Source organism: Dendrobates tinctorius, unplaced genomic scaffold (assembly GCF_039654945.1).
Source record: "Dendrobates tinctorius isolate UK_male_01 unplaced genomic scaffold, ASM3965494v1 ptg000154l, whole genome shotgun sequence".
Classification (NCBI taxonomy): Eukaryota; Metazoa; Chordata; class Amphibia; order Anura; family Dendrobatidae; genus Dendrobates; species Dendrobates tinctorius.
The window spans coordinates 2,867,122-2,893,530 of NW_027361821.1; the positions used below are offsets into that span (position 1 = coordinate 2,867,122).

The following is a 26,409-nucleotide window of genomic DNA, read 5'->3' on the forward strand; positions in this document are numbered from 1 at the left end:
TAGCTTTTTTTTTCCTCCCCTACCGTCTGCCATATACATGACTAAGAGTTTTTTTAGAGTGGGCGTCTGGTAAGGGACAACTGCAAAGGGCGCACTCCTTGTTTTTAACTTTACCAGCGCACTTCTTCCCCTATAGGAGAAAAAATATAAGGGGAACACTGTATCAGGGCACATTCACGAAGAACTCATACCCCGAGCAGTAGGCGTAGGTACCGGATCACGTGGGGGGTGAGTGGGATCCTTCAGCCTGGAGGAACTTCTGCGGCTGGATTGCCCAGTTCGTTTTTTCAGCTGGGAGCTTGCCTGGGGCTTCTCTGAGGCATGTTCCTGCTGCCGGTCCAGTTTGGCCACGGGAGCTTCTGGCTCATCCATCGCTGCCAATGGGCCAAAAGCAGCCCTGCAACGCTTCTGTGGCCCTTTATGGACCTCCCTCCCGGAAATCCGGGTCAGCAGGCGTCATGGCCAGGGGCTCCGTTTCCCCCCCTCCCGAGATGTCCATGGTCTCCCCCCTGTGCCTCGCCCCCCGCCGCCATGCTGGTACCCGCGCCGCCGCGACCGAGCGACGCACAAAAGAGAAAAGCCGGCCGGCATCCGACTTCCGGCCCGGCACCACCAGCCCCGCCCCCCAGCCGCGTCACTTCCGGTGCCTCCGTGAACGCACGGGGACGCGCAGGCCGACAGCAGCACGGCACCGTCCGACCCGGCACGGCGCTCCATGCATGCCACCATGCCACAGCAGCCGGCCCCAGACGGCGACCACACCAGAAGGACCAGGATTCGGTGTTCGGGGGGAAAATCTCTATTCACCTGCCGGCGCTGGCCCTGGAGACTGGCATTCTCCGGACCCCTCTCCCACCTGCTCCGCACACCATCATGGAGACCTGCCCGGGCCCACTGTGGCGCTTCCAGGGGACCCCGCACTGACCGAGGTAGGAGACCCCCCGCTACCTGAGTCGGACAGCTGGCCTGGGGATTCCTCGTCCATGATGGTACAATCTGTAGGGAATCCTGTCCTCCAGAAACAGGAAATCTACTGATGCATGGGAGAGGTGCCACCCTTATGTATCTGTAGGATTTCCTGTTCCTGAAGGGCGGATCCCCTCTCTCAGGTGGTGCTGTCATGGACGACCGAATAAATTGGCCTTAAGCAGGGTTGTGGAGGCGTCCCAGGATTTCCTAAGCAAGCTTGCCATTGAGAGTTGCCCTTAAATGGAAGAGCCGCTCTTCCTGGATACCTACACGTCCACTTTAGGGACTTCCCATAAGGAGCCATCTCCGTCCAAGGGAATAACCGATTCCTCAATTCTGAGGTGACACCAAGTCTCTCTCGGGAGGGGCCCATTACCAGCCGTGAATGGGAAACCCCTTTGGGGCTTTAGGCTTCAGCCCCTCCAAACATCTCATCCTATATAGAGAATTCCACTTCCTCACCATACTAACTAATCTGGTCTCCAGATCCGGTCCCGGCCCAGCCTCAAGCTGCTTAGCGGCCGTGACGAATGTAGTCACGCTCAGCCTAGAATGGCCGGTGGCACCTTCGGAAGAGAAATAGTATTTCCAGATCTGAGGGTGGAAGTGGAACCCTCATTTTCCCAAGCATCCTCTGAGTTAGAGGTATCAAATTCACCCGAGTCAATCAGATTCCACAGGAGCCAATTTCCTCCTAGCAGTAGGGGGCTGAGACTGGGAAAATGTCGTCATAGAAGATTGGACTTCTTGTCTGATGAGCGTTTTTATACTGTCCAGTAGGGAGGGCTGCTCTGCACGTAATACATCTTTCGTGCAGGCCAGACAAAGCTTCACCTATGAAGAGGGAAGTCTGGAACCACACCTGGTTTATTCTTTTTAGGGTCAGAGGCCTTGTCTCCCTACAAGAGAGAGAAGGCATACTAAGCCACCTTCGAGACTACTCTGGACAGAAAAGGGGGGACCCACTCCGCTACTTACAGTAGGAGGGTGACGCTGTGCTCCGCAGTAGAAGGCAGTAAGGGTTTGTCGCCGTCCATGGTCAGTCTGCCACAGTCACCTGTACAGATAATGGCCTTACCTAGATGCACCCAGACCGGGATTAGAATAACCGAGGTCCATCCAGCGTGTTGTGTGCTCCTCCTCCCCTCGGTCCACGGGTGGGAGTCATTTCAATCACCCCTCCTCCACAGCCGAATTCCCCAGCTGCTCAGCAGCTGCCCCTGCACACTCACCCTGTCGGGACACCACTGTTGTAGTGGGGCCCCGGACCGTCCCGCGGTACGGAAACTGCAGGCCGTGCGTGTGCTCCATCGTGGCATGCAGGTGTAAGGTAAACCGGAAGTTCGGCGCCGGTCCTGACACCACTTCCGGTGTGTGCGAGCGCGCAGCCCCGGATCACATGCCGCCTGGGGAGGAGGACGCCGGGGAGCTCCAGGAGGACCCTGGCCGCACAGCACCGCCCCGCTTTACCCCACTGAGGAGGCACAGGAGGGGCGGGCAAGGGTCCCGAGTACCACCAAAGTAGAGACGGGAGCAGCCTTCCTATGGAGGAGAGCAAAGCCCCCGACCATTGACTGCCTGGCGTTACAGGTATCTGATGTTGTAGTGCCTCCGGTCGCCGGCCATGGCAGCACTATCAGGACCTCTTCATGCCCCATAGGGGGCAGGAGAAACACTGGAGATAGCAGGAAGGGGAGGGTTATTTAACCTCTTGTGCATTTCCTGTCCCCCATTAGGGCGGGGAGACATCCTCCGATATGGCTGTCGTGGAAGGTGACTAGAGAAACAGGTCAAATATATTTAAATTTACTTGGGAGGTCAAAGTTATACCGGGTGAGTCATAAAGGACGGACGTTTTTAAACTAATCATAAAATCGTTAAATATTTATTAAATATAAATGTATTCATAGATTTGGTTACGTATACTGACAAATATTTGACAAATTCAAGTGTGGAAAACAACATCTGCCATGTGGTGGCCATTATCAGTGATGCATTTCCAAAGGCGTTCTTGGAAGTTGGCATCAACACGTTCCAACACAACTCTGTCGATTTGGGCAACTTCCACTCGAATAGCTTCCTTCAGTTCTTGTAATGATCGAGGCTTAAGCTTGTATACACGTGATTTGAGGTGACCCCATAAGTAATAATCGCACATGGACAGGTCTGGGGACCTAGGAGGCCAAATAATATCGCCAAACCTGGAAATGATGCGACCAGGGAAGAGAGGGCGAAGAACGTTCATTGTTGCTCCGGCTGTGTGGGCCGTTGCCCCATCTTGTTGAAACCACACACTAGAGATGGGGATATGTTGCCGTCGTAACTCAGGAACAAAGAAGTTATTTATCATGGCGATATAACGTTGTGAGTTCACGGTAACAGTATTGCCATTATCGCCTTCGAAAAAGTACGGACCGATCACGCCATATTTGCCCATAGCGCACCACACCGTTACCTTAGGGCTGTGCAGCGGTCGTTCATGTAATTCTTTCGGATTTTCATAGGCCCAATAACGGCAGTTCTGCTGATTAACCATGCCATTGACATGGAAATGAGCTTCATCACTCATGAATAAAATAAGGTTGTCGTTTTGCTCAATAATTGCTTCCATCTCATGTGCGAACTTCAGTCGCGCTGCGTAATCCCCGCGCTCCAACTGTTGCACAATGGCCAATTTATAGGGGTGGAAATGCAGGTCTAAATGCAAAATACGCCTTACTGTACGATTACTGAGGGCAAGTTCTAAAGAATGTTTCCGAGCAGATCGACTCGGACTACGCAGCATGGCTTGCCTGACGCGTTCCACATTTTCAGGGGTACGTGCCGTTCGTGGAGCCCCCGGTGGTCGTTTGTTCATTAGTGTACCTCGTGTACGGAGTGCTTCAACCCAACGTAGGATAGTGTTACGAGCGGGAACAGCTTGATTTCTGTGAATATTGAAATGACGCCGAAACTCACTCTGAACGGCTGTGATACACTCATTATTCTTGACAAAACTGTCGTACGCAAAAATGCGATGTTCTATCGTCCACGGCACCATAGCTTAAACTGAAACTAAAATAAAAACAATGCTTTCACCTCACAAACATAACCCCGCCTCCCGCACATCTCTACCTCCACCTGGTGGTGAGTTATAGCCACTTCAAATACATCCGTCCTTTATGACTCACCCGGTATTATTAATATATCTGATATATCTTTTCCATTAACAGAGTAAATTTTGATCAATAGATCTTGGAATAATAATTGGATGTGTAAGAGAAAAAAGGCCCTGTGCTGAGTTAATCTTATAAATGTGCCACTGCTGTGTACTGTGTAATGGCTGTGTGTCTGACCGTGCAAGTACATGGTCTGATCATACCACAGCTCCTGGGCAGGGGGGAAAGCAAAAGAGAGTATACAGACAGGACAGCATGTGATCATGTGATGGAGGAGTGTGTGACCAGACCTGCCCAACAGCATCCTCAAATAGTAAATCCCTGCGCATGGGAAAGCAGTTTTTCAACTGGAGGAGGCTCAGACACATCTGGTCACATGACCCTCCACCAGCAGTCATTTTGGTAACAGAGTTGTACAGTCTGTTAGGAACCAACTAACAAGCACAGGAGGAAAACCTTTAATGCTTATATATCAGTATGTGCCACACAATCACGTCATCAACACATGTTGAAATAAAGATAAAAAGAGCAACCACTTTAGACCTCTATACAAGAGCTAGACCTCACTGCAGGGACCCCCCATGTTGTGCAAAACCAAAGATGGGGAGAAGCTTTGTCAGAATCCAATAACAAGGCAGAATAATAAAAGAAAACATGTTAAATGGTCAGAGGTCTAAATTAGAGTAGGAGTGAAAGGGTTAATGCAGAATAAAAGTCAAACAATAACTGAATACAGAGATGACACACCACGTACAATATACAATAACTGGCACTGGGCTAAAGTTAGAGCAAATATTCCAGTATAGGGGTACTTTTCCCTAGTGGAAATTATCCATAGATGCACCGCACTTTAAGCATATTAACACCTGATTAGCCGAACCCATGCTTATGGGTACTAAGGATTTTGTAGTCAATTAATTGTGTGCCTCGGTCTGTTTGGGGTGATTGCAAATTTGTACCCCCATGCATTTACATTGGTATTTTCAAATGTGATTTATTTGAGATGGGGATGCAATCTGGTGTATGATACAGCTAATTACATTCCCAAATCTACCTGATCCGGCATCATATGGTCATCTAAGACCGGGATCACACATGCGAGAAACTCGGAGGAGTCTCGCATCTTAATACTCGGCACTGCGACCAGCACTTAGGAGCAGAGCGTGCGGCTGCATGTATTGCTATGCAGCCGCACGCTCCGCTCCTGAGTGCCGGCGTATATGTATATTGTGTCATGTAAAATGTAAAATGTTTCTGTGTAATGTATAGAGTGGGATAAGCATTGAAAGTGTAATATCTATATTGTACAGTATAATAGTGTAGGATGTGATGGAGTAAGGTATAGAATAAGTATTTTTATTGCATAGTTTGTAGTGTTAGGGTGTGTGCACACGCTGCGGATTCTGCTGCGTATCCGCAGCGGATTTGGTCCTGCGGATCCGCAGCAGTTTCTGCTGCGGTGTACAGTACCATAATATCCTATGGGAAATACCACTGCGGAATCCGCAGAAAGAATTGACATGCAATTCTTTCTGCTGATTTGAAACCGCAGCAAAATACGCACGGAAAATTCTGCAGCGTCTGCACAGCAGTTTTTAGTTCCCATAGGGAATAATGGTACTGTGCTGCGGATCCACAGGGCCAAATCCGCTGCGGATCCACAGACAGCCTTAGAATCTTCTTGAAAGCTTTCCATACTCCTTGCCCGCTAGGAGTATGTGCGAAGCAGTCAAGATTACTGGTAGACTAAGGACCCCAAGGGTGTTTTCACACTGCATTCAGTGTCTCATGGCAGGACTTGCATTGGAATTCCCTGGAAAAGCAGGATTTGGACTTATGCACTGATGGAGCATAGACTATAATGGTGTCGACAGAGCAAATTATAATTTTTAATTAATGACTGTGTGTTTTTTATCCGTTTAATAGTCTAGGGTAAATAATGGATAAGTGTCTTATTGACACCTCTCCATTATTAATCGGCTTAATGTCACCTTCCAATTGCAAGGTGACATTAACCTATTCATATTAGCCCATTAGCCACCACTACAGTGAGCAGAAGACTTCTTTCCATATTGTCCATGGATCTCAGTGTTGCCAGCTGCACATTTAGATCCAGTATCTGGGCTTCCAAATGCACAACGTGCTCACATCTCGCACAGCAGTATACACCCTCGACCGGCTGTTCAAGGATTTCACACATGCGGCAAGATGTACACTGGATGGCATTGGCAATAGTGGAGCACATCCTAATGGGGATTGCACCAGACAGAAAAGATTAGTAAAAAATAAAAAGTATGAATAAAATATAACAGTAATTCAGTAATACCTCTCTTGGAAACTCCTTGAATCACAAGTCACACACTTACCACAGTTCGCACTTTCACTCGCTCAGGCAGAAGATTTTTTAGGCTATGTGCACACGCTGCGGTTCCGCTGCGGTTTTGGCTGCAGCAGTTCTGCAGACAGTGTACAGTATCATGTAAGTCTATGTGATTTACATTCTGCTGTGCACATGCTGCGGATTTTTAACTGCGGATAAGCTGCGGTTTTGAATCCGCAGAAAGAAATGACATGTCAATTCTTTCTGTGGATTCTGCTGCGGTTTACCATCTCCTCCATTGTAGAGATGATAAACCGCAGGTAATTTTACCTGCGGTTCCACAGATAAAAAATCCGCAGACCAATCCGCAGCATGTGCACATAGCCTAAAAGAGATTTTTTTCCCCTTTTACCAGCAAACCACCCTGCTGCTCAATGCACTTCCAAAAGGAGTTGAGTCCCCAACCAGCTGCCCCTTCTAAACCCTTAATTATGGACCCTCTCCCTTAATTAACCCCTTGTGAATATAGTTACACCTCAAGATTTAAATGCAATATAGTTAACCCTTAAAAACACAGATAGTAAAATAAGAGATTAACCCTTTAGAGAGAAAAAAATAGGTTAAACAAGCCCCCCAATAATTGAACAGGTAGAAAAGCACTCCGCAACACACAATTTGGCAACTCACACGAATTCACACAGGTATTTGTTAAAGGTTTTCCAAATACCTCTTCACTGAATCACAAGTCACACTCGCTCAGACAGAAGATTTAGGCTATGTGCACACGCTGCGGATTCACCTGCGGGTTTTTCCACGCGGATCCGCAGGTAAAACCGCAGGTAAAGTGACCTGCGGTTTGGCACCTTGGCAATGGAATAGGTGCCAAACCGCAGCGGAATCCGCAGAAACTATTGACATGCTGTGGTTTGTTAACCACAGCGTGAGCACAGCGGTTTTGAAAACCCATAGGGTTACATGGCACTGTACCATGTCTGCGGAACTGCTGCGGTTCCGCAGGGCCAAAAACGCTGCGGAACCACAGCAGAATCCGCAGCGTGTGCACATATCCTTAAAGAGATTTTTTTTTTTCCCTTTTACCAGCAAACCACCCTGCTGCTCAATGCACTTCCAAAATCATTTACATTGAGCTGAACATGTGAATCATCTCTTTTATATGCCCAAATAGACCATAGGTAGATCCAGAATCTGCAGTTTCCATTAGTGAAACCAATTTGTTTTTTTTTTTTTAATGAAGTCATTTTTGGAGGGTTTTTTTTAGCCTTTTCATCGTTGTTCTTTGGTGGCTAAAAACGGTGATGTCGATTTTACTTTACAGTCTAGCTTGAAATACAAAACACACTATATTTTGTGCCATTTTGGTGGCAGTTTTGGGAAGGTAAGTTGTAGTTTTCTTTTTCCAAAATCTTTTCACCATAAACTTCTTTATAGAACGTAACAAAAAAAAAACAACCACAAGAAAAACGCGTAACAAATGTAACAAGAAAGTAAAACCCTCCATAAAAACCTTTTGAAAACACTGTAAAAAAAACCACCTGATTTTTGTGATTTTTTATTACGGTGTTTAAAAGCACAGAAAAGAATATGTGTGTGACGGAGAAAACAAAAACACTAAAGAAAGATGATGGATCGTGGATGCTCTTTCAGGTCTCCCAGGCATGTATGAAAGGAAAGACAGAGCCAGTTTGGTAGCGCCGGGTCCTGTTACCTCCTCATCTGGACAGATTTTGTTTTCATGAGATAGAAACCTTAGCTCCTGAGTCTCTTAAGTTTCTGTCCGTCTGTCTGTGCCGTCTATGGTGTGTGATACTTGGGGTCTCTGGGGATCTAGGAAACAAGGCCTCTTCTATAGAGATGCAGTAAGGTGCACTCGTGCAGATCAAGGATTTATTTTTATATTCTATTCCTCTTCCTTTGAGGTGAAGTAGGGTCAAGTTTTCTTTCCTCATCTGTTTCCCTGGTGGATTTAAGCTGAGCAGGCTGACAGATCTGTACAACATTCCTAAATATCAGGAACCTGCTTTTGTTACTTTACAGAAAATCACTACTAAAAAGTAATAATGACAAATAGTTTTAAGTGGCTTTCTTAAGCCAGCTGAATATTTTTTTGTTGTATCATCAATGATTAAATAATAATGAGAATAAAGATTCCTTATTTGAGTTGCTGATTCCATATATCTTTAGTCTATCAGCCCTAGGTCTGCAATTAGCCTACATTATTCTCCGTCCGACTACCCACAAAACGGATGTAACAAGGATAGTTGTGACGCTAGTCACTTAATGTGACGCTAGTCAGGTAACGTGCTGAGGTCAGAGTACCAGGAGGATAACTGATCAGAGCTGAAGGGGCAGGTGGATGGTCAGAACGAAGTCCAAGGTCAGGAAACAGATCAAGCAAACAGAACACTAGGCACAGGAAAGCACAGCACAAACCTCACAAGATGAATGTATGTCTGGCAGTGTTCTGGGAAACACAGCTCAGTGAAGAAGCATGGCCATTAACTGGAATAATGAACACATGAGACAGCTGACGCTTTACAGTCTCAGATTGGATAGTCCAGCTGTAAATCAACACGCTGACAGCTCATCTTGCCCCTGTACTAGATTGGATGGCCAAGCTGTCAATCAAAGTACTGACAGCATCAGGCACACTGAGGGGTGGAACCGTGACAGTACCCCCTCTTCTGGGGGGGCACCGGATCCCCAGGCAACTTTAGTTGGAAGGCCCTAACTAACAGATCGGCCTTCAAATCTCGAGCAGGGACCTAGGATCTCTTCTCTGGTCCATATTCCCTCCAGTGAATGAGGTACTGGAGGGAATTATGGACCTTCTGAGAATCCAGAACCTTCTGAACCTCATACTCCAGGCGGCCGTCCACTGAAAGCGGAGGAGGCGGCGATGAGGGAGACAATGCAGAAGGGACATACTCCTTTAATAGGGATTTATGGAATACATTAAGGATGCGAAGGGGTGGAGGAAGCTTTAATCTAAATGCCACAGGATTGACCACCTCCAGGATCTCATATGGACCAATAAACTTTGGACCTAATTTAGCCGATGACACTTTAAGTTTAATGTTTCTAGAAGACAACCAAACCTTATCCCCAATCTTAAAAACAGCACCCACAAACATCTTCGTTTTTGTTGAATCTGGGCAGTCCCAATATTCTTTTGTATTTAAATATTTTTATTAAAGTTTTCATAAAACTGGGAGGTGGATAGGGAGGGGGAACAAGAAAAAGGGAGAGGAAAAGGGTAAATGTACATAGGGAGGGTAAGGGTCATAAAAAATAGAGAACCCTTGTTAGAAAGCATACATTAATAAATATACAAAATACTAATGTCAATAAGAGGCACAATAATGCTGAACCTTTAAGGAGGAGATACAAGAAGGCAGTCTAGTCCAGTCATTTAAGGAGGTGCATGAGAGAAATTTAAACTCGTCTAAATTTACTGTTCCAGACATTCCACTTATTAGTATAGGTGAGAATATTATTGTTACTAACTGCAAACCTCCATTCGAAAGCATTATGTTGGTAGATTTTGTCTAGGATATCTGAAAATTTAGAAGGGTCAGGCATCTTCCAAAAGTAAGCCAAGGTATTGTTAACTACCAAAAGGATTTGAATAACTACCTGTCTCACTGATGGGTGTAATTGATCCAAGTCCAAAGAAAGCAATGCTTTTTGGGGAATCAGGGTAAAATTGTCTGTAAAGGAGTCAATATGACGAGAAACCTGGAGCCACAGACGTTTTTGTTTCGGGCAACACCAAAAGATGTGGTAAAGATTCCCCTGTTGTCCGCATCCTCTCCAACAATGGGGGGGGAGTGGGCCTGGTAAATGTGGGAGAGTCTGATAGGCATGTAATACCACCTGGTAAGTAGTTTGAAATAAGACTCGTGAAGAGTCATTGATATGGCAGATTTATACGTATTTTTAGGCCATGTCCCATTGCTCAATCGGAACAACAGTCGCAAGGTCGGTCTCCCATCTCCTTAAATATATGTTCTTGCAAGAGCGTTCCTCTCTGTTGAAAGAGGAGTATATATTCCTTAAGCTCCAGGTATTTTTATTATTTAGGCTGCACAGCAGTGAAGACGCAATTTCATAATTAAATGCTTTGCCTAATAGGATTTTTTGTACCTTATCTTTCAGCATTAAGTAAGGGATAAATTCAGAGGAAGGAACATTATATTTGGCTTTTATTTCGCTGAATGTGAGAAAATTAGACCCATCGTGTATGTGTTTTATATTTTTTTAATACCTAAATTATTCCAGATTTCTGAGAGAGGGAAGTCAAATATTAAAGCCACTACACAAAGCGGAAACTTCAAGGCCTGTTCAACTTTGTTAAATTTTTTATATGGTTTGATCAGTGATCTCCATGCAGAAATGATGGGACTGAAAATAGGATGGGAAGATACCTTTCGTGGCTCTTGAAACAAGAAGTAGAAAAGAAACTCTTTTAGAGAGTCAAATTTACTTATGTCTCTCTCCAGGTAAAACCAAGCTGGAAATTTTTGTTTATTGTTGAGCCAATACCAGCTCTGCTTAATTAATGAGGCCGAGTAGTATGCATGCAGGTTAGGCATGCTCGTACCTCCTCTGCTCTTATGTTGATATAGAATTTCTGCCGACACTCTAGGCCTCCGGTCATTCCACACAAATGATTTTAGCAGGTTTTGCAAATTTTGTATGGATTGAAATGGGAGAGTGATCGGGAGCGTCCAAAAAATCTATAGTATTTTGGGCAGAATGACGAATTTCACAACCATCACCCTACCAAACATAGAGAGTTCAATTTGCCTGAAAAAGGAAATATACTGAGAGACAGTTGCAAGGATCCCACTTAGATTTGCTTTGACAGTTGCTTGGATAGAACTAGCTAAAGTGATTCCAAGATAAACTAACCCTTTATCTTCCCAGGCAAACTCAATACTTCTCTTTAGCTCCTCGATTTCCATTTTAGTCATGTTGAGGGTCAAGAATTTTGAATTGTGAGAGTTAATCTTGAAATAAGAGGCCCTTGAAAACATTTCCAAGTCTTCAGCAAGTGCTCTGATGGAATTCAAGGTGTCCAGTTGGGTCAAAAAGAGGTCGAGGGCAAATAGTCCAATTTTTAAACGCCGGGAGGGGAAATCAAATCCTGCAATATTCTTATTGGATCTGATCTTTTCAGCCAGTGGCTCTATCGCTAATACAAAGAACAAGGGTGACAAAAGCCACCCCTTTCTTGTTCCGTTCGAAATGGGGAACGGGCTTGAGAGGCAATTATTAGCATAAATTCTGGCGGTGGGGGCAGAATATAACGCAAAGACTGATGACAAGAATCCTTGGCTAAAACCAAATTTAGTTAAAGTTGCTTCCAGGTAAGGCTGGTTTCACATTTGCGTTTTTTTGCGCTGGAAAAAAACGCATATGTGCGCATGCGTTTTTTCCCCTATATTTAACATGGGTGCGCATACCTGCGCGCTGGCAAGCGCACGTATGCGATTTTCATGCGCTGCATTTTTTTGGGGTGTGCTTTTGTATTTTACAGACGCAGCATGTTGCATTTTTCGGCCCTGCAAAAAAGCGCATGCGCACGTATGCGCACGTTTTGCGCTAAAAATGGCCATTATAGCCTATGGATGCGCATACGTGCGCACTGGCATGCTCATGTATGCGTTTTTTTAGCGCTGCATTTTTTTGGTAGTGTCCACTTGTTGTACTAGTTATAATCTTCTAAAGTCAAAAAAAAAAGTCTATATAAAGGAGGTGCCTGCCAAAACTCTGCCACTACTACACTGACAGATTGGAGAGCAGACAGTCAACAAGGAAACCATCTTCTATCAGCGAAGAATGTGAGTATATTACATTATATGCCTGTCCTTTTAAATTATGTATGTACTAATGATTTTTATTATTTTTACATGCAGTATGTCTTCAGAATCCGAGTATTCCCCATCGCGGCAGGAATTGGCGCAAGCAGACCGTGAGGTGATTATTTTCGTGCATCTGGTAAGTATATCTGCTGCTTCTCCAAATCTCTTACGTTTTTTTCAACTTTTTTAAGACATCGTCATCATCATCTTCTTCTGCGGACGGGACTAGTGAGGGCGAAGAGCAGGAGCAGCGAAGCCAAGTCCCGGTGGTGATACGGAATGTATGTATCAAATGATTTGTAATGTTCTTTATTTTTTATCTTCTATTTTTACTCTTTTTTATGTTTCTTTTTTTGTAACTTTTTATTCAATTTAAATTTGATTATTCTAATGAATGTGTTTTGTCTAGGTTCCACAACGGGATGAAGACGTCTACCTGGATAATGAGCAGCTCATCAGCCTGGTCCAGGAGCGTTCGCCGTTGTGGGACAGCCGTGACCGGCTGCACAAGGACATTGTGGTGACCCGGCGGCTATGGAATGAGGTGGCCGCAGCGTTGATGGATGGCTGGGACAGCGCCACAGCATCCTCCAAAAAGGCGTTTAGTGAGTATTTCCCTGCTCTGTATTGTGCCGCAGTGACTGTTGTCCTTGACGGCACTGTTGGGTTTCGTGCTAGGTGTATTCTAGCAGGAAACCCAACAGTGTCATCGGGGTCTACAGTGACTGCTTTGAGTATTGTATTGCTACATTGTGCCGCAGTGACTGTTGTCCTTGACGGCACTGTTGGGTTTCGTGCTAGGTGTATTCTAGCAGGAAACCCAACAGTGTCATCGGGGTCTACAGTGACTGCTTTGAGTATTGTATTGCTACATTGTGCCGCAGTGACTGTTGTCCTTGACGGCACTGTTGGGTTTCGTGCTAGGTGTATTCTAGCAGGAAACCCAACAGTGTCATCGGGGTCTACAGTGACTGCTTTGAGTATTGTATTGCTACATTGTGCCGCAGTGACTGTTGTCCTTGACGGCACTGTTGGGTTTCGTGCTAGGTGTATTCTAGCAGGAAACCCAACAGTGTCATCGGGGTCTACAGTGACTGCTTTGAGTATTGTATTGCTACATTGTGCCGCAGTGACTGTTGTCCTTGACGGCACTGTTTTTTTTTTAACAACAGTGGACAAAGTCCGAACACGTTGGCGTTCGATCAAGGACCGCTTCAACAGTGATGTTCGTGCTGAGGGCCAGGTTCGCAGTGGATCTGCGTCAAGGACCAGAACTCGATACCGTCACTATCACGCGTTGCAGTTCCTAAGACCGGTCCTTGCCACGAGATCGTAAGTATTATAAATTTTGGGTTTTTATTTTTATTAATCTGTGTTTTTCTAATCCACAGCTGATGCTTCTTGTAAAGGCATGGTAGTAATGATTTTCCTTTCTTCCACAGCACCTGGAGCAGCACCCTGCAACCTGGCCCTGGAGCGGTCCTTCCTCGGACGTCCTCTGACCCGTCCCAGCCATCCGACAGCCAGGAAGCACCTTGCAGGTCAACCACACACACAGCTGGTGACCAGGAAGCTGGGCCATCAGGTGTTCCCCTGTCCCAGGTCTCTGCCACTGGTTATGCGGGCACTACCCGCCAGCGGCAGAGGGCCTTGGACAGGAATGTCTTGCCCGAGTTTATGCATTTGAGCGAGGCCTTTAATTCCAGCCTCAAGTCACTGTCCGACAGAGTTGAAAGCGGTTTTGCACTCATGGAACGTGGTTTTAACCACTTTGAACACCGCTTCAATTCTGTAGAACAGCGCCTTGACCGTCTGGAGGCCGACCTCAACAGACCAGCACACCATTTTTTTAGTAAGATTGAAAAGGGCATGGCGGAACACCTTAGTCCTGAGCAACAGCTGAATGTGCTGCAGGCCTGCAACAATGCTTTCTTGCAGGCTATGCAGCATAATCGGTACGGTCAGCAGTCAGTGGTGTCATTTCCACCTGTGCCACCATTGACTCGCTTCACCTCACTACCGACTTGTGCTGCATACCACTGCACGGACACCTCTATTCAAAGCCAGGACACCCACCGTTACACCACCACAAGTCTGAGTGCAGCTGGTCACTTCACCGACACCACCATGGCAAGCGCTGCTCCTGTCTGGAGCACCACCGCCACTCCCATGCATGCGTGGAGCTCAGCCACCACTAGGCAAACATGGAACAGCCCTGCCGCTACAACAACATGTAGTAGCCCTGCCACCACCACTCTGCAAACCTTGACCATCACTGCCGCCACCAGTCCTCCTGCAAGGACGAGCACTGCCAACGAAGAGCAGCAGCAGCAGCCACCTCAGCAGCAGCAGCCACCTCAGCAGCAGCCACCTCAGCAGCAGCAGCCACCTCAGCAGCAGCAGCAGCCACCTCAGCAGCAGCAGCAACCACCTCAGCAGCAGCAGCAGCCACCTCAGCAGCAGCAGCAGCCACCTCAGCAGCAGCCGCCACCTCAGCAGCAGCAGCAGCCACCTCAGCCGCAGCAGCAGCCACACCAGCAGACGGGGGACCTACATTCAATATTTGCCCCTAGTTCAAGGCGAAATCTATCAAGGCGGGCATTGGGCCAAAGTCGGTCCAGGCACACAAGCCTACGGCGACATGCCATTACAACTAATGTACCTGAACAGATTTCCTCTCCTCCAAGTGTTCCTAGTTTAATTCCCTTAACTGGACTACCTTCCCCCACAAATTTTGTTGCCCCTTCCCCTCAAACACCGTCTTCAACTGCAAGTGTTGCATATTCACTGCACACCCCCAAATTGAAACCATCTGCCCCCAAACGCCGGAAAAAATAATTTTTTGGTTTATTTTTGTGATTAAAAATAAATTTACATTTGTGGTTCACCATTACAAAGTTTCATTAATGTTGTTTGCGCCGCTCACACACACTGATGGGTAAATACATGTTAAAAACCAACCCAAGGCCTAGTATAGTCATATGTGAAATAACACGGACTAGTATAGTCATACCAAGGCCTAGTGTAATAACTCGAGTTTTACCAACTTGGATCTGGTTTCATGAAAAACAAACTGTTGAAACTTGTCTTAAAAATAAGTTTCTTTCTAGTTTCACCAGTTTGTTTTTTGTGAAACAAGATGCTAGTTGTTAAAAATCGAGTTATTACAGTAGGCCTTGGTATGACTATACTAGGCCGTGGTATTTCACATATTACTATACTACTAGCCCCAAGGCCTACTATACTCATATTTGAAATACCACGGCCTAGTGTAGTCATTCCAAGGCCTAGTGTAATAACTCTAGTTTTACCAACTAGAATCTGGTTTCATGAAAAACAAACTGTTGAAACTTGTCAAGTTTCACCAGTTTGTTTTTCGTGAAACAAGATCCTAGTTGGTAAAAATCGAGTAGGCCTTGGTATGACTATACTAGGCCGTGGTATTTCACATATGACTATACTAGTAGGCCCAAGGCCTACTATACTCATATTTGAAATACCACGGCCTAGTGTAGTCATTCCAAGGCCTAGTGTAATAACTCTAGTTTTACCAACTAGAATCTGGTTTCATGAAAAACAAACTGTTGAAACTTGTCAAGTTTCACCAGTTTGTTTTTCGTGAAACAAGATCCTAGTTGGTAAAAATCGAGTAGGCCTTGGTATGACTATACTAGGCCGTGGTATTTCACATATGACTATACTAGTAGGCCCAAGGCCTACTATACTCATATTTGAAATACCACGGCCTAGTGTAGTCATTCCAAGGCCTAGTGTAATAACTCTAGTTTTACCAACTAGAATCTGGTTTCATGAAAAACAAACTGTTGAAACTTGTCAAGTTTCACCAGTTTGTTTTTCGTGAAACAAGATCCTAGTTGGTAAAAATCGAGTAGGCCTTGGTATGACTATACTAGGCCGTGGTATTTCACATATGACTATACTAGTAGGCCCAAGGCCTACTATACTCATATTTGAAATACCACGGCCTAGTGTAGTCATTCCAAGGCCTAGTGTAATAACTCTAGTTTTACCAACTAGAATCTGGTTTCATGAAAAACAAACTGTTGAAACTTGTCAAGTTTCACCAGTTTGTTTTTCGTGAAACAAGATCCTAGTTGGTAAAAATCGAGTAGGCCTTGGTATGACTATACTAGGCCGTGGTATTTCACATATGACTATACTAGTAGGCCCAAGGCCTACTATACTCATATTTGAAATACCACGGCCTAGTGTAGTCATTCCAAGGCCTAGTGTAATAACTTGTAAGTTGGAATGGAGCAGATTACATTCATCCACTCAATGCTGACTTGTATTCCCCATGGACTTTCATTGGGGTTGGGTTTTGAGGGTTGTGTTTTGAGAAAATCACATACTTTTTTTTCAACTAGTTGCACAATTTTCTCTTGAAAAAAATTGGTTTCCTGATTCATGGCCTGCAGCTTTGCTCGTTCCAATATATTTCACGCAGACTATCAATGCTGCATTTTAACTCATATGTGTATTTACCTGCCCAGGTGTGTGAACATCAAAAAATTCAGTTATACATGGGAAGTTTTTTATTTAATTGGAGTTTAAAAAATATAGTGCACTCAGTAATGGTATCAAATAAGGTTTTTTATTACCATAAACAAACAAAAACATTACACCATTTCATCTTGCCAGTGCACCCGTCCTACATCAGAAATAAAGTAGGCCGCAAATTGGTCCCTCATTTGGCCAACTTCAACGGATGACCTGAGAGTGTGCTGAGTGAATTCAGGCAATGGGTTAGGAGCATCATCGTCCAGTTCAAAGGTCGGGTGCTCTTTAGCCATCACAAAGTTATGTAGAACCACACAGGCCTTCACCACCTCATCGACTGTTTCAAGTTTAAGATTAATGGCCGTGCCAAGAATTCGCCATCTGGAGACAAGAATCCCAAAAGCACACTCGACAGTTCTTCTGGCCCTGGTCAGCCTGTAATTAAATATTTTTTTGGTGTGGTCCAAGTCCCGGCTGGAGTAGGGTTTCAGTAAGTTTCCGCACATTTGAAAAGCCTCATCGCCAACCATTACAAAGGGCAGTGGCGGAGCTTCGGTGTGAGGAAGAGGCCGTGGCATAGGGAAATTAAATTGGTTGCCATACAACCTCCGGCCCATGTCTGAGTTTTTAAAAGCCTGTGAGTCATTACCACGGCCAAATGCTCCAATGTCCACTGCTACAAACATACATCCGGCATCCGCAATGGCCATGAGTACTATTGAAAAGTACTTTTTGTAATTATAGTACTCAGATCCCGTTCTTTGGGGTTTGATGATCCGTATGTGTTTACCATCAACAGCTCCCAAACAGTTGGGAAAATTGCATACTGTCCAGAATTTGTCAGCAATTTCCATCCACTTTTCAGCGGTGGGCAGGGGCATAAATTCTGGACAAAGAACATTCCAGAGAGCCCGGCAGGTGTCAGCAACAATTCCAGACAAGGTAGAGATTCCAATACGGTACTGGAAGTGTAGTGAAGATAGGGTTTCCCCAGTCGCCAGGAATCTGTGAACAGACAAAGAAGTAAAATTAATATTTATGTATATTATTTTAAAAAACTATAAAATAAAATATTAGTACATTCACGAAAACTAATTACCCAAGGTTTTGAATACTAAATTAAAAAAAAAACCATCAGACCGCACCCCTTGGTTTTTAAAACATACCGTAATGTCACCAGTAGCCGTTCCTCAGGAGGAATCGCACGACGGAGCTGTGTGTCCTGTCTCCGGATGGATTGTTGGACACGAGCAAGCAAATCCATGAAACTTTCGTGGGACATCCGGATATAATCTGTAAATTTCTCCGGGTTTGACTGGAGCTCGCTGTAGAGGGTGTGGTATGCCCCACGGCTCTCCCGGAGTTCAACAATCGGATGTATCCACATACGCCGCCGTCTTCGCTGCCTCTCTCTCTTCCTTTGTTCATGGCAAGCAACTGCATACGCCTGAGCCATCGCGATGTCCAAATCCAAGTTGAAGTGAAAACTCTTCCAGCGCAGATCCATGGTCACGAGAAGAATCAAGCAAATGTGAAGAATACTGTAGACAGGGTCTATATATTAACATACCACACCCACAATGAAGTCCCATTGGTTTTGTGTGTTGTTGAATGGTTGTTTTTTCTTTTTTGTGGGGTTTTTCCAAAATCTGTAAAAAAACGCAAACGCACAAAAAACGCATACAAACGCGCAAAAACGCTGCGTTTTTTCCTGCATGCGCATAAAAATGCTTGAAAAAAACGCAGCGTTTGTATGCATTTGTATGCGTTTTTTCAATGCGTTTTTTTGCGGGAAAAACGCGCTGCAAAAAAAAGCAAGTGTGAAACTAGCCTAAGACCAATTCAGCCTGTCAAAGGCCTTTTCTGCATCCAACACCAGAAACGCCGATCTAGTATTGGATAGATTTGCCCTGGTAAGCAAATTCAAAACTCTCCTCGTTCCATCCGCTGCCTGACGTCCCTCTGCAAAGCCATTCTGGTCATCGGAGAGCAATCGAGGGAGTATATTTTTTAACCGTTCGGCAAGTAATTTAGAATAAATTTTAATGTCATTGTTTATGAATGATATTGGCCTGTAATTTTGCATCCTCTCCGGGTCCCCCCCGCTTTCAGAATCAGAACAATTACAGCTTCCAGCATCTCTTTTGGGAAGGAGCCCCAAGAGGACGCTGCATTAAATACTGAGACCATATGTGGTATCAAGGCTTTAGAAAAGGTCCTGGAATATTCGGAGGAGAAACCATCCGGTCCTGGGGATTTTTGGGTTTTTAATTTATTGATAACGGATAATAATTCCCCTTCCAAGAAGGGGCTGTCAATTTTCTCCACGTCTGATTGAGTCAGCTAGGTGGTCTGCAAGAAGGGCTGGCATGGCGTGGTGGAGTCACAGTTTATGGTGTTGGCAGGAAGTGCTCGCATAGCTTCGTGGAGTGACGACTATGGAGAGAGTTGCACTCAGCATGCGGGACTTGGTTGCTGAGAGCTGGACTCAAGCATGCTTGACTTTTTGGGCAGGAGTTGAACTCATCTTTGGGACTCTGTTACTGGACTTCTGCAATTGGTGGGTGGACTCCGCTCCAAGGCTGCACTATGGTGAAGGATCCAGTTATGGTGATGGATCCGGGTGGAGGAGAAGATGCACACAGGTGGTGGGCTCTGTTGCTAGGAGCGTACACAACAGAGCAAAGCTAAGTGGTGTTTTCCCTGTTTTTTCATCTTTCCTCATGTGTGTTTTAGTGCATTGGTGGGATTAGTTTCCGCACCGACCAATTCCCTAGTGAGGGTTTAGGTCAGGACGAGCTAGGGTTTTTAGGTTCCTGTTGCGCGCCCGGTGCGGAACCGGCATAGGGAACATTAGGAGTGCAGGGACACTAGCTCAGGGGAGCTCAGGAGGTCTCCACTTCTCTATTCCCTATTGCAGGGCCCACCATTGTTAATGTTTCCCAGGTTTCCCTTATTGTTTAAATTCGCCTTACTGGAGGTGGGGTTTCCAGACTTATATATACGTGTAATGTCTAAATTCGCCAGTTGGAGGCGGTGTATCCAGCTGCATGTGTTTATTATTTAAATTCGCCCCACTGGAGGCGGTGTATCCAGGGTCACGTGCGTCACATGGGTTCGCCTTGCGGTACTCGCTGCGTCCAGACACACGTGACCGTGACAGAATCAAAGTGGTCCAGGGTGGTCAGGGATCTCTTCTGAACCAAATAAAATACTTTGAGTGGTCCTCCAGTCGCTTTATGGGTCGCTTTTAAGATATCAGACCGGGAGCTCTGGACTCCTGCTGCCTACATAGCCAAGATCCTAGACTATGCCCCCCAATATTCTTTTGAACCTCCATCCAGACATCCCCATGTCTCTGTACGGCAACCTCCACCACAGAGCATTTAGAACTGATCCTAGAAAATTCACCAAAATGGGGATGAAAACCATAATTACAGAAGAACGGTGAGGTCCCAGTAGATTGATCTCCACGACTGTTAAAAGTAAACTCACCAAGAGGTAAAAACGAAGACCAGTCCTACTGCCGAGCTGCCACAAAGCTCGCCTTTATAATTTGTCGGGGCCTGAACTGACTGCCATGAAAGAATATGTTATCGAAAGTTATCCGTCTTTCCTCCTCCCCTATAGCTGTTGGATTTTTCTTTGTTAAAAAGAAAGATGGGGGTCTCCGTCCTTGCCGTGATTTCCGAGTACTAAACAAGATCACAGTTAAAAATACTAACATCCCCTACCTATATAATCAGCTTCTGAGGGGCAGGGTGTTTTCTAGATTCGATCTTAGGGGGGCTTACAATTTGATACGCATCCTGAAGGTTGATGAGTGAAAAACGACTTTTTAAATGTCTGAGGGTCTGTTTGAAAACCTTGTCATGCCTTAGGATAACCTAATGCACCTGCTGTGTTTCAAAATTTTATGAATGATATTTTCTCTGATTGCATTGGAAGATTTGTTGTGATTTACTTCGATGACATTCTAATTTTCTCACCAGACTTAGACACTCACCAGGAACATGTCCGTATTGTGTTACAGAGACTGAGGGAGAACTCTCTGTTTGATAAATTAGAGAAATGTGTTTTTTTTCTATCCAGGAAATCTCTTTCTTGGGGTTCATTTTGTCAGCAGAAGGGTTTAAGATGGACCCTGGGAAGATGCAGGCCATAATTGATTGGGTTCAACCTCGTGATCTTAAAGCTTTGCAGTGTTTTCTGGGATTTGCCAACTGCACTGCAATAAAAAATAAAGGGAACACTTAAATAACAGAATATAACTCCAAGTAAATCAAACTTCTGTGAAATCAAACTGTCCTCTTAGGAAGCAACACTGATTGATAATCAATTTCACATGCTGTTGTGCAAATGGAATAGACAACAGATGGAAATTATTGCAATTATCAAGACACCCTCAATAATGGAGTGGTTCTTCAGGTGGGGACCACAGACCACATCTCAGTACCAATGCTTTCTGTCTGATGTTTTGGTCACTTTTGAATGTTGGTTGTGCTTTCACACTAGTGGTAGCATGAGACGGACTCTACAACCCACATAAGTGGCTCAGGTAGTGCAGCTCATCCAGGATGGCACATTAATGCGAGCTGTGGCAAGAAGGTTTGCTGTGTCTGTCAGCGTAGTGTCCAGAGGCTGGAGGCGCTACCAGGAGACAGGCCAGTACACCAGGAGATGTGGAGGGGGCCGTAGGAGGCCAACAACCCAGCAGCAGGACCGCTACCTCAGCCTTTGTGCAAGGAGGAACAGGAGGAGCACTGTCAGAGCCCTGCAAAATGACCTTCAGCAGGCCACAAATGTGCATGTGTCTGCACAAATGGTTAGAAACCGACTCCATGAGGATGGTCTGAGTGCCTGATGTCCACAGATGGGGATTGTGCTCACAGCCCAACACCATGTGAACCCTCCAAAGAAATGCCACCCCACACCATTACTGACCCACTGCCAAACCGGTCATGCTGAAGGATGTTTCAGGCAACAGATCGCTCTCCACGGCATCTCCAGACTCTGTCACGTCTGTCACATGTGCTCAGTGTGAACCTGCTTTCATCTGTGAAGAGCACAGGGCGCCAGTGGTGAATTTGCCAATCCTGGTGTTCTGTTGCAAATGCCAAGCATCCTGCATGGTGTTGGGCTGTGAGCACAACCCCCATCTGTGGACGTCGGGCCCTCAGACCATCCTCATGGAATAGGTTTCTAACCATTTGTGCAGACACAAACACATTTATGGCCTGCTGGAGGTCATTTTGCAGGGCTCTGGCTCTACTCCTGTTGTTCCTTGCACAAAGGCTGAGGTAGCAGTCCTGCTGCTGGGTTGTTGCCCTCCTATGACCCCCTCCATGTCTCCTGATGTACTGGCCTGTCTCCTGGTAGTGCCTCCAGCCTCTGGACACTACGCTGACAGACACAGCAACCTTCTTGCCACAGTTCGCATTGATGTGCCATCCTAGATGAGCTGCACTACCTGAGCCACTTGTGTGGGTTGTAGAGTCCATCTCATGCTACCACGAGAGTGAAAGCACAACCAACATTCAAAAGTGACCAAAACATCAGCCAGAAAGCATTGGTACTGAGATGTGGTCTGTGGTCCCCACCTGCAGAATCACTCCTTTATTGAGGGTCTCTTGATAGTTGCCAATAATTTCCATCTGCTGTCTATTCCATTTGCACAACAGCATGTGAAATTGTTTGTCAATCAGTGTTGCTTCCTAAGTGGACAGATTGAGTTCACAGAAGTTTGATTTACTTGGAGTTAGATTCTATTGTTTAAGTGTACCCTTTATTTTTTTGAGCAGTGTATTATAGAATATTTATCAAGGGTTTTTCACAGATTGCTAAAGCACCAGTTATGAATGCTGTGGGGTGGAGGTCACCGTGCAGAGACATGGGGATGTCTGGAGGGAGGTTCAAAAGAATATAGGGATGGCCCAGATTCGCCAAAAACGAAAGACAGATAGAAGATGTTCGGTGGGTGCTGTTTTTAATATTGGGGATAAGGTTTGGTTGTCTTCTAGAAACATTAAAGTGCCATTGGCGAAGTTGGGTCCAAAGTTCATTTGTCCATATGAGATCCTGGAGGGGGTAAATCCTGTGGCATTTAGATTAAAGCTTCCTCCCTCCCTTCGCATCCGTAACTTATTCCATAAATCCCTTTTAAAGGAGTATATCCCTTCTTCATTGTCTCCCTCATCCCCGCCTCCTCCGCTTTTAGTGGACGGCGGCCAGGAGTGTGAGGTTCAGAAGGCTCTGGATTCACGGGGGGTCGGTAATTCCCTCTGGTACCTCATTCACTGGAGGGGATACGGACTAGAGTAGAGATCCTGGGTCCCTTCTCGAGATGTGAAGGTCGATGTCACGGACTTGGTTTGTGGAACCACTATGCCACGGACCACGGAGAGCCTGGGGGGCATGACTAAGCGAGCACAAGACTGTTCACTAGAGCCTCTGATGGTGAGGTTAGACTTGGCTCCCAATGAATTCCAGGTGCCACTCCAGGACCGACCAATCGTCAAGCACCAGCTGGACTCAGAAGGATAGACTGGATGGAGCAGCAGATGGAGTTTGCATCAGAGTGCAGTAGGCAGCGTTCGTATCAGAGTGCAGCAGACAAAGTTTGTATCAGAGTGCAGCAGGCAGAGTTTGTATCAGAGTGCAGCAGGCAGGGTCTGCATCAGAGTGCAGCAGACTGGATCTGCACCAGAGAGCAGCAGGCAGGATTTGTACAAGGGTGCAGCAGGCAGGATCTCCACCAGAGTACAGCAGGCAGGATCTGCACCAGAGTGCAGCAGTCAGGATTTGAACCAGAGTGCAGCAGGCAGGATTTGCACCAGAGTGCAGCAGGCAGGATTTGCACCAGAGTGCAGCAGGGACTGGTATGCAACCTTACACAACATAGACTGCAAAACAGGAAGGTTGCTCAGGCACCTCCCCAGTGGGGAGGAAGCAATATATACATACTGCTCCACAGCCATTGGCTGGGGAGGAAATAGCAAGTGCTGGCCCTTTAAGAGGGCGGGAGCTCACACACGCGTGCTCTAAGGACATGGCTAGAGGCTCAGCTGCAAGTGCTGCTGGAAGCATGTGGAGCACGAGAAAGGGGAGAACCGATAGCAGCGTGGGTGAGTGAAGTGACACACCGGAGGCCCAGAGATCCAGCGTGGTGCCAACAGTACCCCCCTTTACGCCCCCTCCTCTTCAAGCCACCAAGAAAGTTCTGGAGGAGAATTGGAATGTGAATGTTCTCCTTAGGCTCCCAGGATCTCTCCTTGGCACCAAACCCCTTCCAGTCAACAAGGAAGAAGATCTTGCTTCTCACCCTCTTCGTGGCCAAGATGTTCTCCACCTCAAAAACGTCATCCAAGGCAGTTGGCATGGGCGTGGTTCTGGGATCCTTGAAGAAGGGGCTCAGGATGATCGGTTTCAATAGAAATACATGAAACAAATTCGGAATCTGTAATAAAGGAGGCAACTTTACTTTATCGGAGACCTCGTTGATCCGCTTCAGCACCTCGAAAGGTCCGATAAAACGAGGACCCAACTAGTAAGAGAGAACCTTTGGCCGGATGAGAGCCATACCTTGTCACCAGGGCGGAAGCACGGAGAATCCAGGTGCCTTTTGACTGCATGTCTCTTCATACAGGCGGATGATGCTTCTAAAGTGGCTTTGGTATCCTCCCACAACTTTACAAAATCCTTGAAGAAGACATCTGCCACAGGAACATCAGAAGGAATCGTCACCAGAAGAGGAACCTCAGGTTGCCGACCGAACACAACGTAGAAAGAAGATTCTCCCGAGGCTTCACCAACATGATAGTTGTAAGAGAACTCAGCCCGAGGAAGTAATTTCACCCAATCGTTGTGGTGGGCATTGATGAAGTGTCGCAGGTAGTTGCCCAGGACCTGGTTGACACACTCCACTTGCCCATTGGACTGAGGGTGATATATCGAAGAGAAGTCCAAGACGATATCCAGTTGATTACAGAGAGCTCGCCATAATCTGGAAGTGAACTGCAAACCTCGATTGGTCACAATGTGATGAAGAAATCCATGCAGGCGGAAAATATGTCTGATGTAGCTGTGTTGCGGGCTGGCGGAGCGCACCAAATAATATAATGATAGTAGGTGCGTTCTCAGCCGGGGGTCCACCGTGCAGAGGTGGTAAACTGCTGCTTAGTAATGGCGGACGTGTATAGCAGTATACAAAGGTCATACGCAGGTTAACGTCACCCGGTGTGAACAGGAGCGGTCTCTGTTACGTCACAGAGCCGCAGTACCGCGAAACTTAAATGCCGGAGTCTGTTAGCACACACAGAGCTCGGCTAGGGGGCACTCAGAATGTGGTCACAGAACTCTGCCCCATGGACACGGGGTCAGAGTCCCTCTAGACCTCCTGAGCGTGTGGCGTCGCACCTGCAGACGTCACTATAGACGCTGACTATGGAGTGTCGCTCACGTGCACTGTGGCGTGCCGAGCCACAAGTGGACATTGATGCCTGTCTCAGACTCTGTCCTACCTACACCTAAGCCTGGGCACTTAACAGGCTAGGCTGCACAACACATGCGTACCAAGGGTAGGGGTTTCTTAATGAGTCATTCACCAGAGACATTCATACATGCATACGACACTCACTCCGCATAGTCTGATAATGCAGTCTATACTAGCGCATGGCCGAGCGGCCATGCGAACCTTTTATAGCCACGTCCTTCCGGGACCTTCCTGATCTTTCTGATGGTCCAATCCGAGCTGGAGAAGCACCTGAGCATGTGACCTTCGATCTCCAACGAGATCGTCCCACGGGCATGCTCAGTGGAATGAAAGGAGGACTTAGTCCCTGGAGTAGCTCGCTGCTGACCAGCCTGCATTGCTATAGCTGGACCAGAGGTGGTAGCAGCAACTAAACCCACAGAGCTGGTCTGAGCAGAGCGCCTGGATCGACAAGTCTGCTGAGTAGCCTCCTGTTTGGCCGGAGAGGAATGGGAGACTGCCAAATGCAAGGCTCAGGATTCCTGCTGTGCAGCGACCGGAGCCCGACACCTAACGAGCTGTCAGCCAGTTCAGGTTGCAGACAGAAGAGCAGACAATGGGGTAAAATGCACCATTTTGGAGATACAATCCACGACTACCCAGATGACGGTCCAACCCTCTAATACTGGCAAATCTGTAATAAAGTCCATTGCTATGTGCTGCCATGGATCAGATGGCATGGGTAATGGCAGGAGAGAACCGAGTGGAAGTCGTCTGGTGGCCTTATTGCGGGCACAAATCAGACAAGCAGCCACGTAACCATAGATCTCCTCGTGAATGGCCACCAGTTGTGGCGAGAAATCAATTGTAGTGTCTTTTTTTGTCCCACGTGACCAGCCACCTTGGACGAGTGGCCCCATGACAAAACTCACTCCTCGGATTCAGCCACAAGGGTTTTTCCTGGGGGAAATCGCGACAGGCTGACGGGAGCGACAGTGACAATCTTGGACGGTTCAATAATAAATTGAGGATCCTCTTCTTGGTCCTCAGACAGAAAAGAGCGAGAGAGGGCATCAGCTCTGACAT

The 26,409-nt window shown here is 46.4% G+C and overlaps 1 protein-coding gene and 1 long non-coding RNA gene across 4 annotated transcripts in view; one reads left to right on the top strand and one right to left on the bottom strand.

Moving 5' to 3' along the window:
* LOC141050851 (uncharacterized) overlaps positions 1 to 8,330 on the bottom strand; it is a 33,507-nt gene extending 25,177 nt beyond the window's left edge. Inside the window, exon 1 of one of the 3 annotated variants that reach the window (XR_012220535.1) lies at positions 8,174 to 8,330. This is a non-coding gene — a long non-coding RNA (uncharacterized lncRNA). The other 2 variants (XR_012220534.1, XR_012220533.1) reach the window with 2 other exon arrangements.
* Positions 8,331 to 12,002: 3,672 nt separating this feature from the next.
* On the top strand, positions 12,003 to 15,212 carry LOC141050897 (uncharacterized). The gene is made up of 3 exons (XM_073547572.1): positions 12,003 to 12,937; positions 13,505 to 13,664; positions 13,775 to 15,212. The coding sequence occupies exons 1-3, from the start codon at positions 12,892 to 12,894 to the stop codon at positions 15,168 to 15,170; spliced, it is 1,602 nt and encodes a 533-aa protein (XP_073403673.1). The 5' UTR covers positions 12,003 to 12,891; the 3' UTR covers positions 15,171 to 15,212.
* The last annotated feature ends 11,197 nt before the right edge of the window (positions 15,213 to 26,409 follow it).

Coding starts and splice junctions, on each gene's coding strand:
- LOC141050897 (XM_073547572.1), top strand. CDS start 12,892: ATGGATGGCTGGGACAGCGCCACAGCATCCTCCAAAAAGGCGTTTA. Junction 12,938..13,504: donor ATCCTCCAAAAAGGCGTTTA/GTGAGTATTTCC, acceptor TTTTAACAACAG/TGGACAAAGTCCGAACACGT. Junction 13,665..13,774: donor CCGGTCCTTGCCACGAGATC/GTAAGTATTATA, acceptor TTTCTTCCACAG/CACCTGGAGCAGCACCCTGC.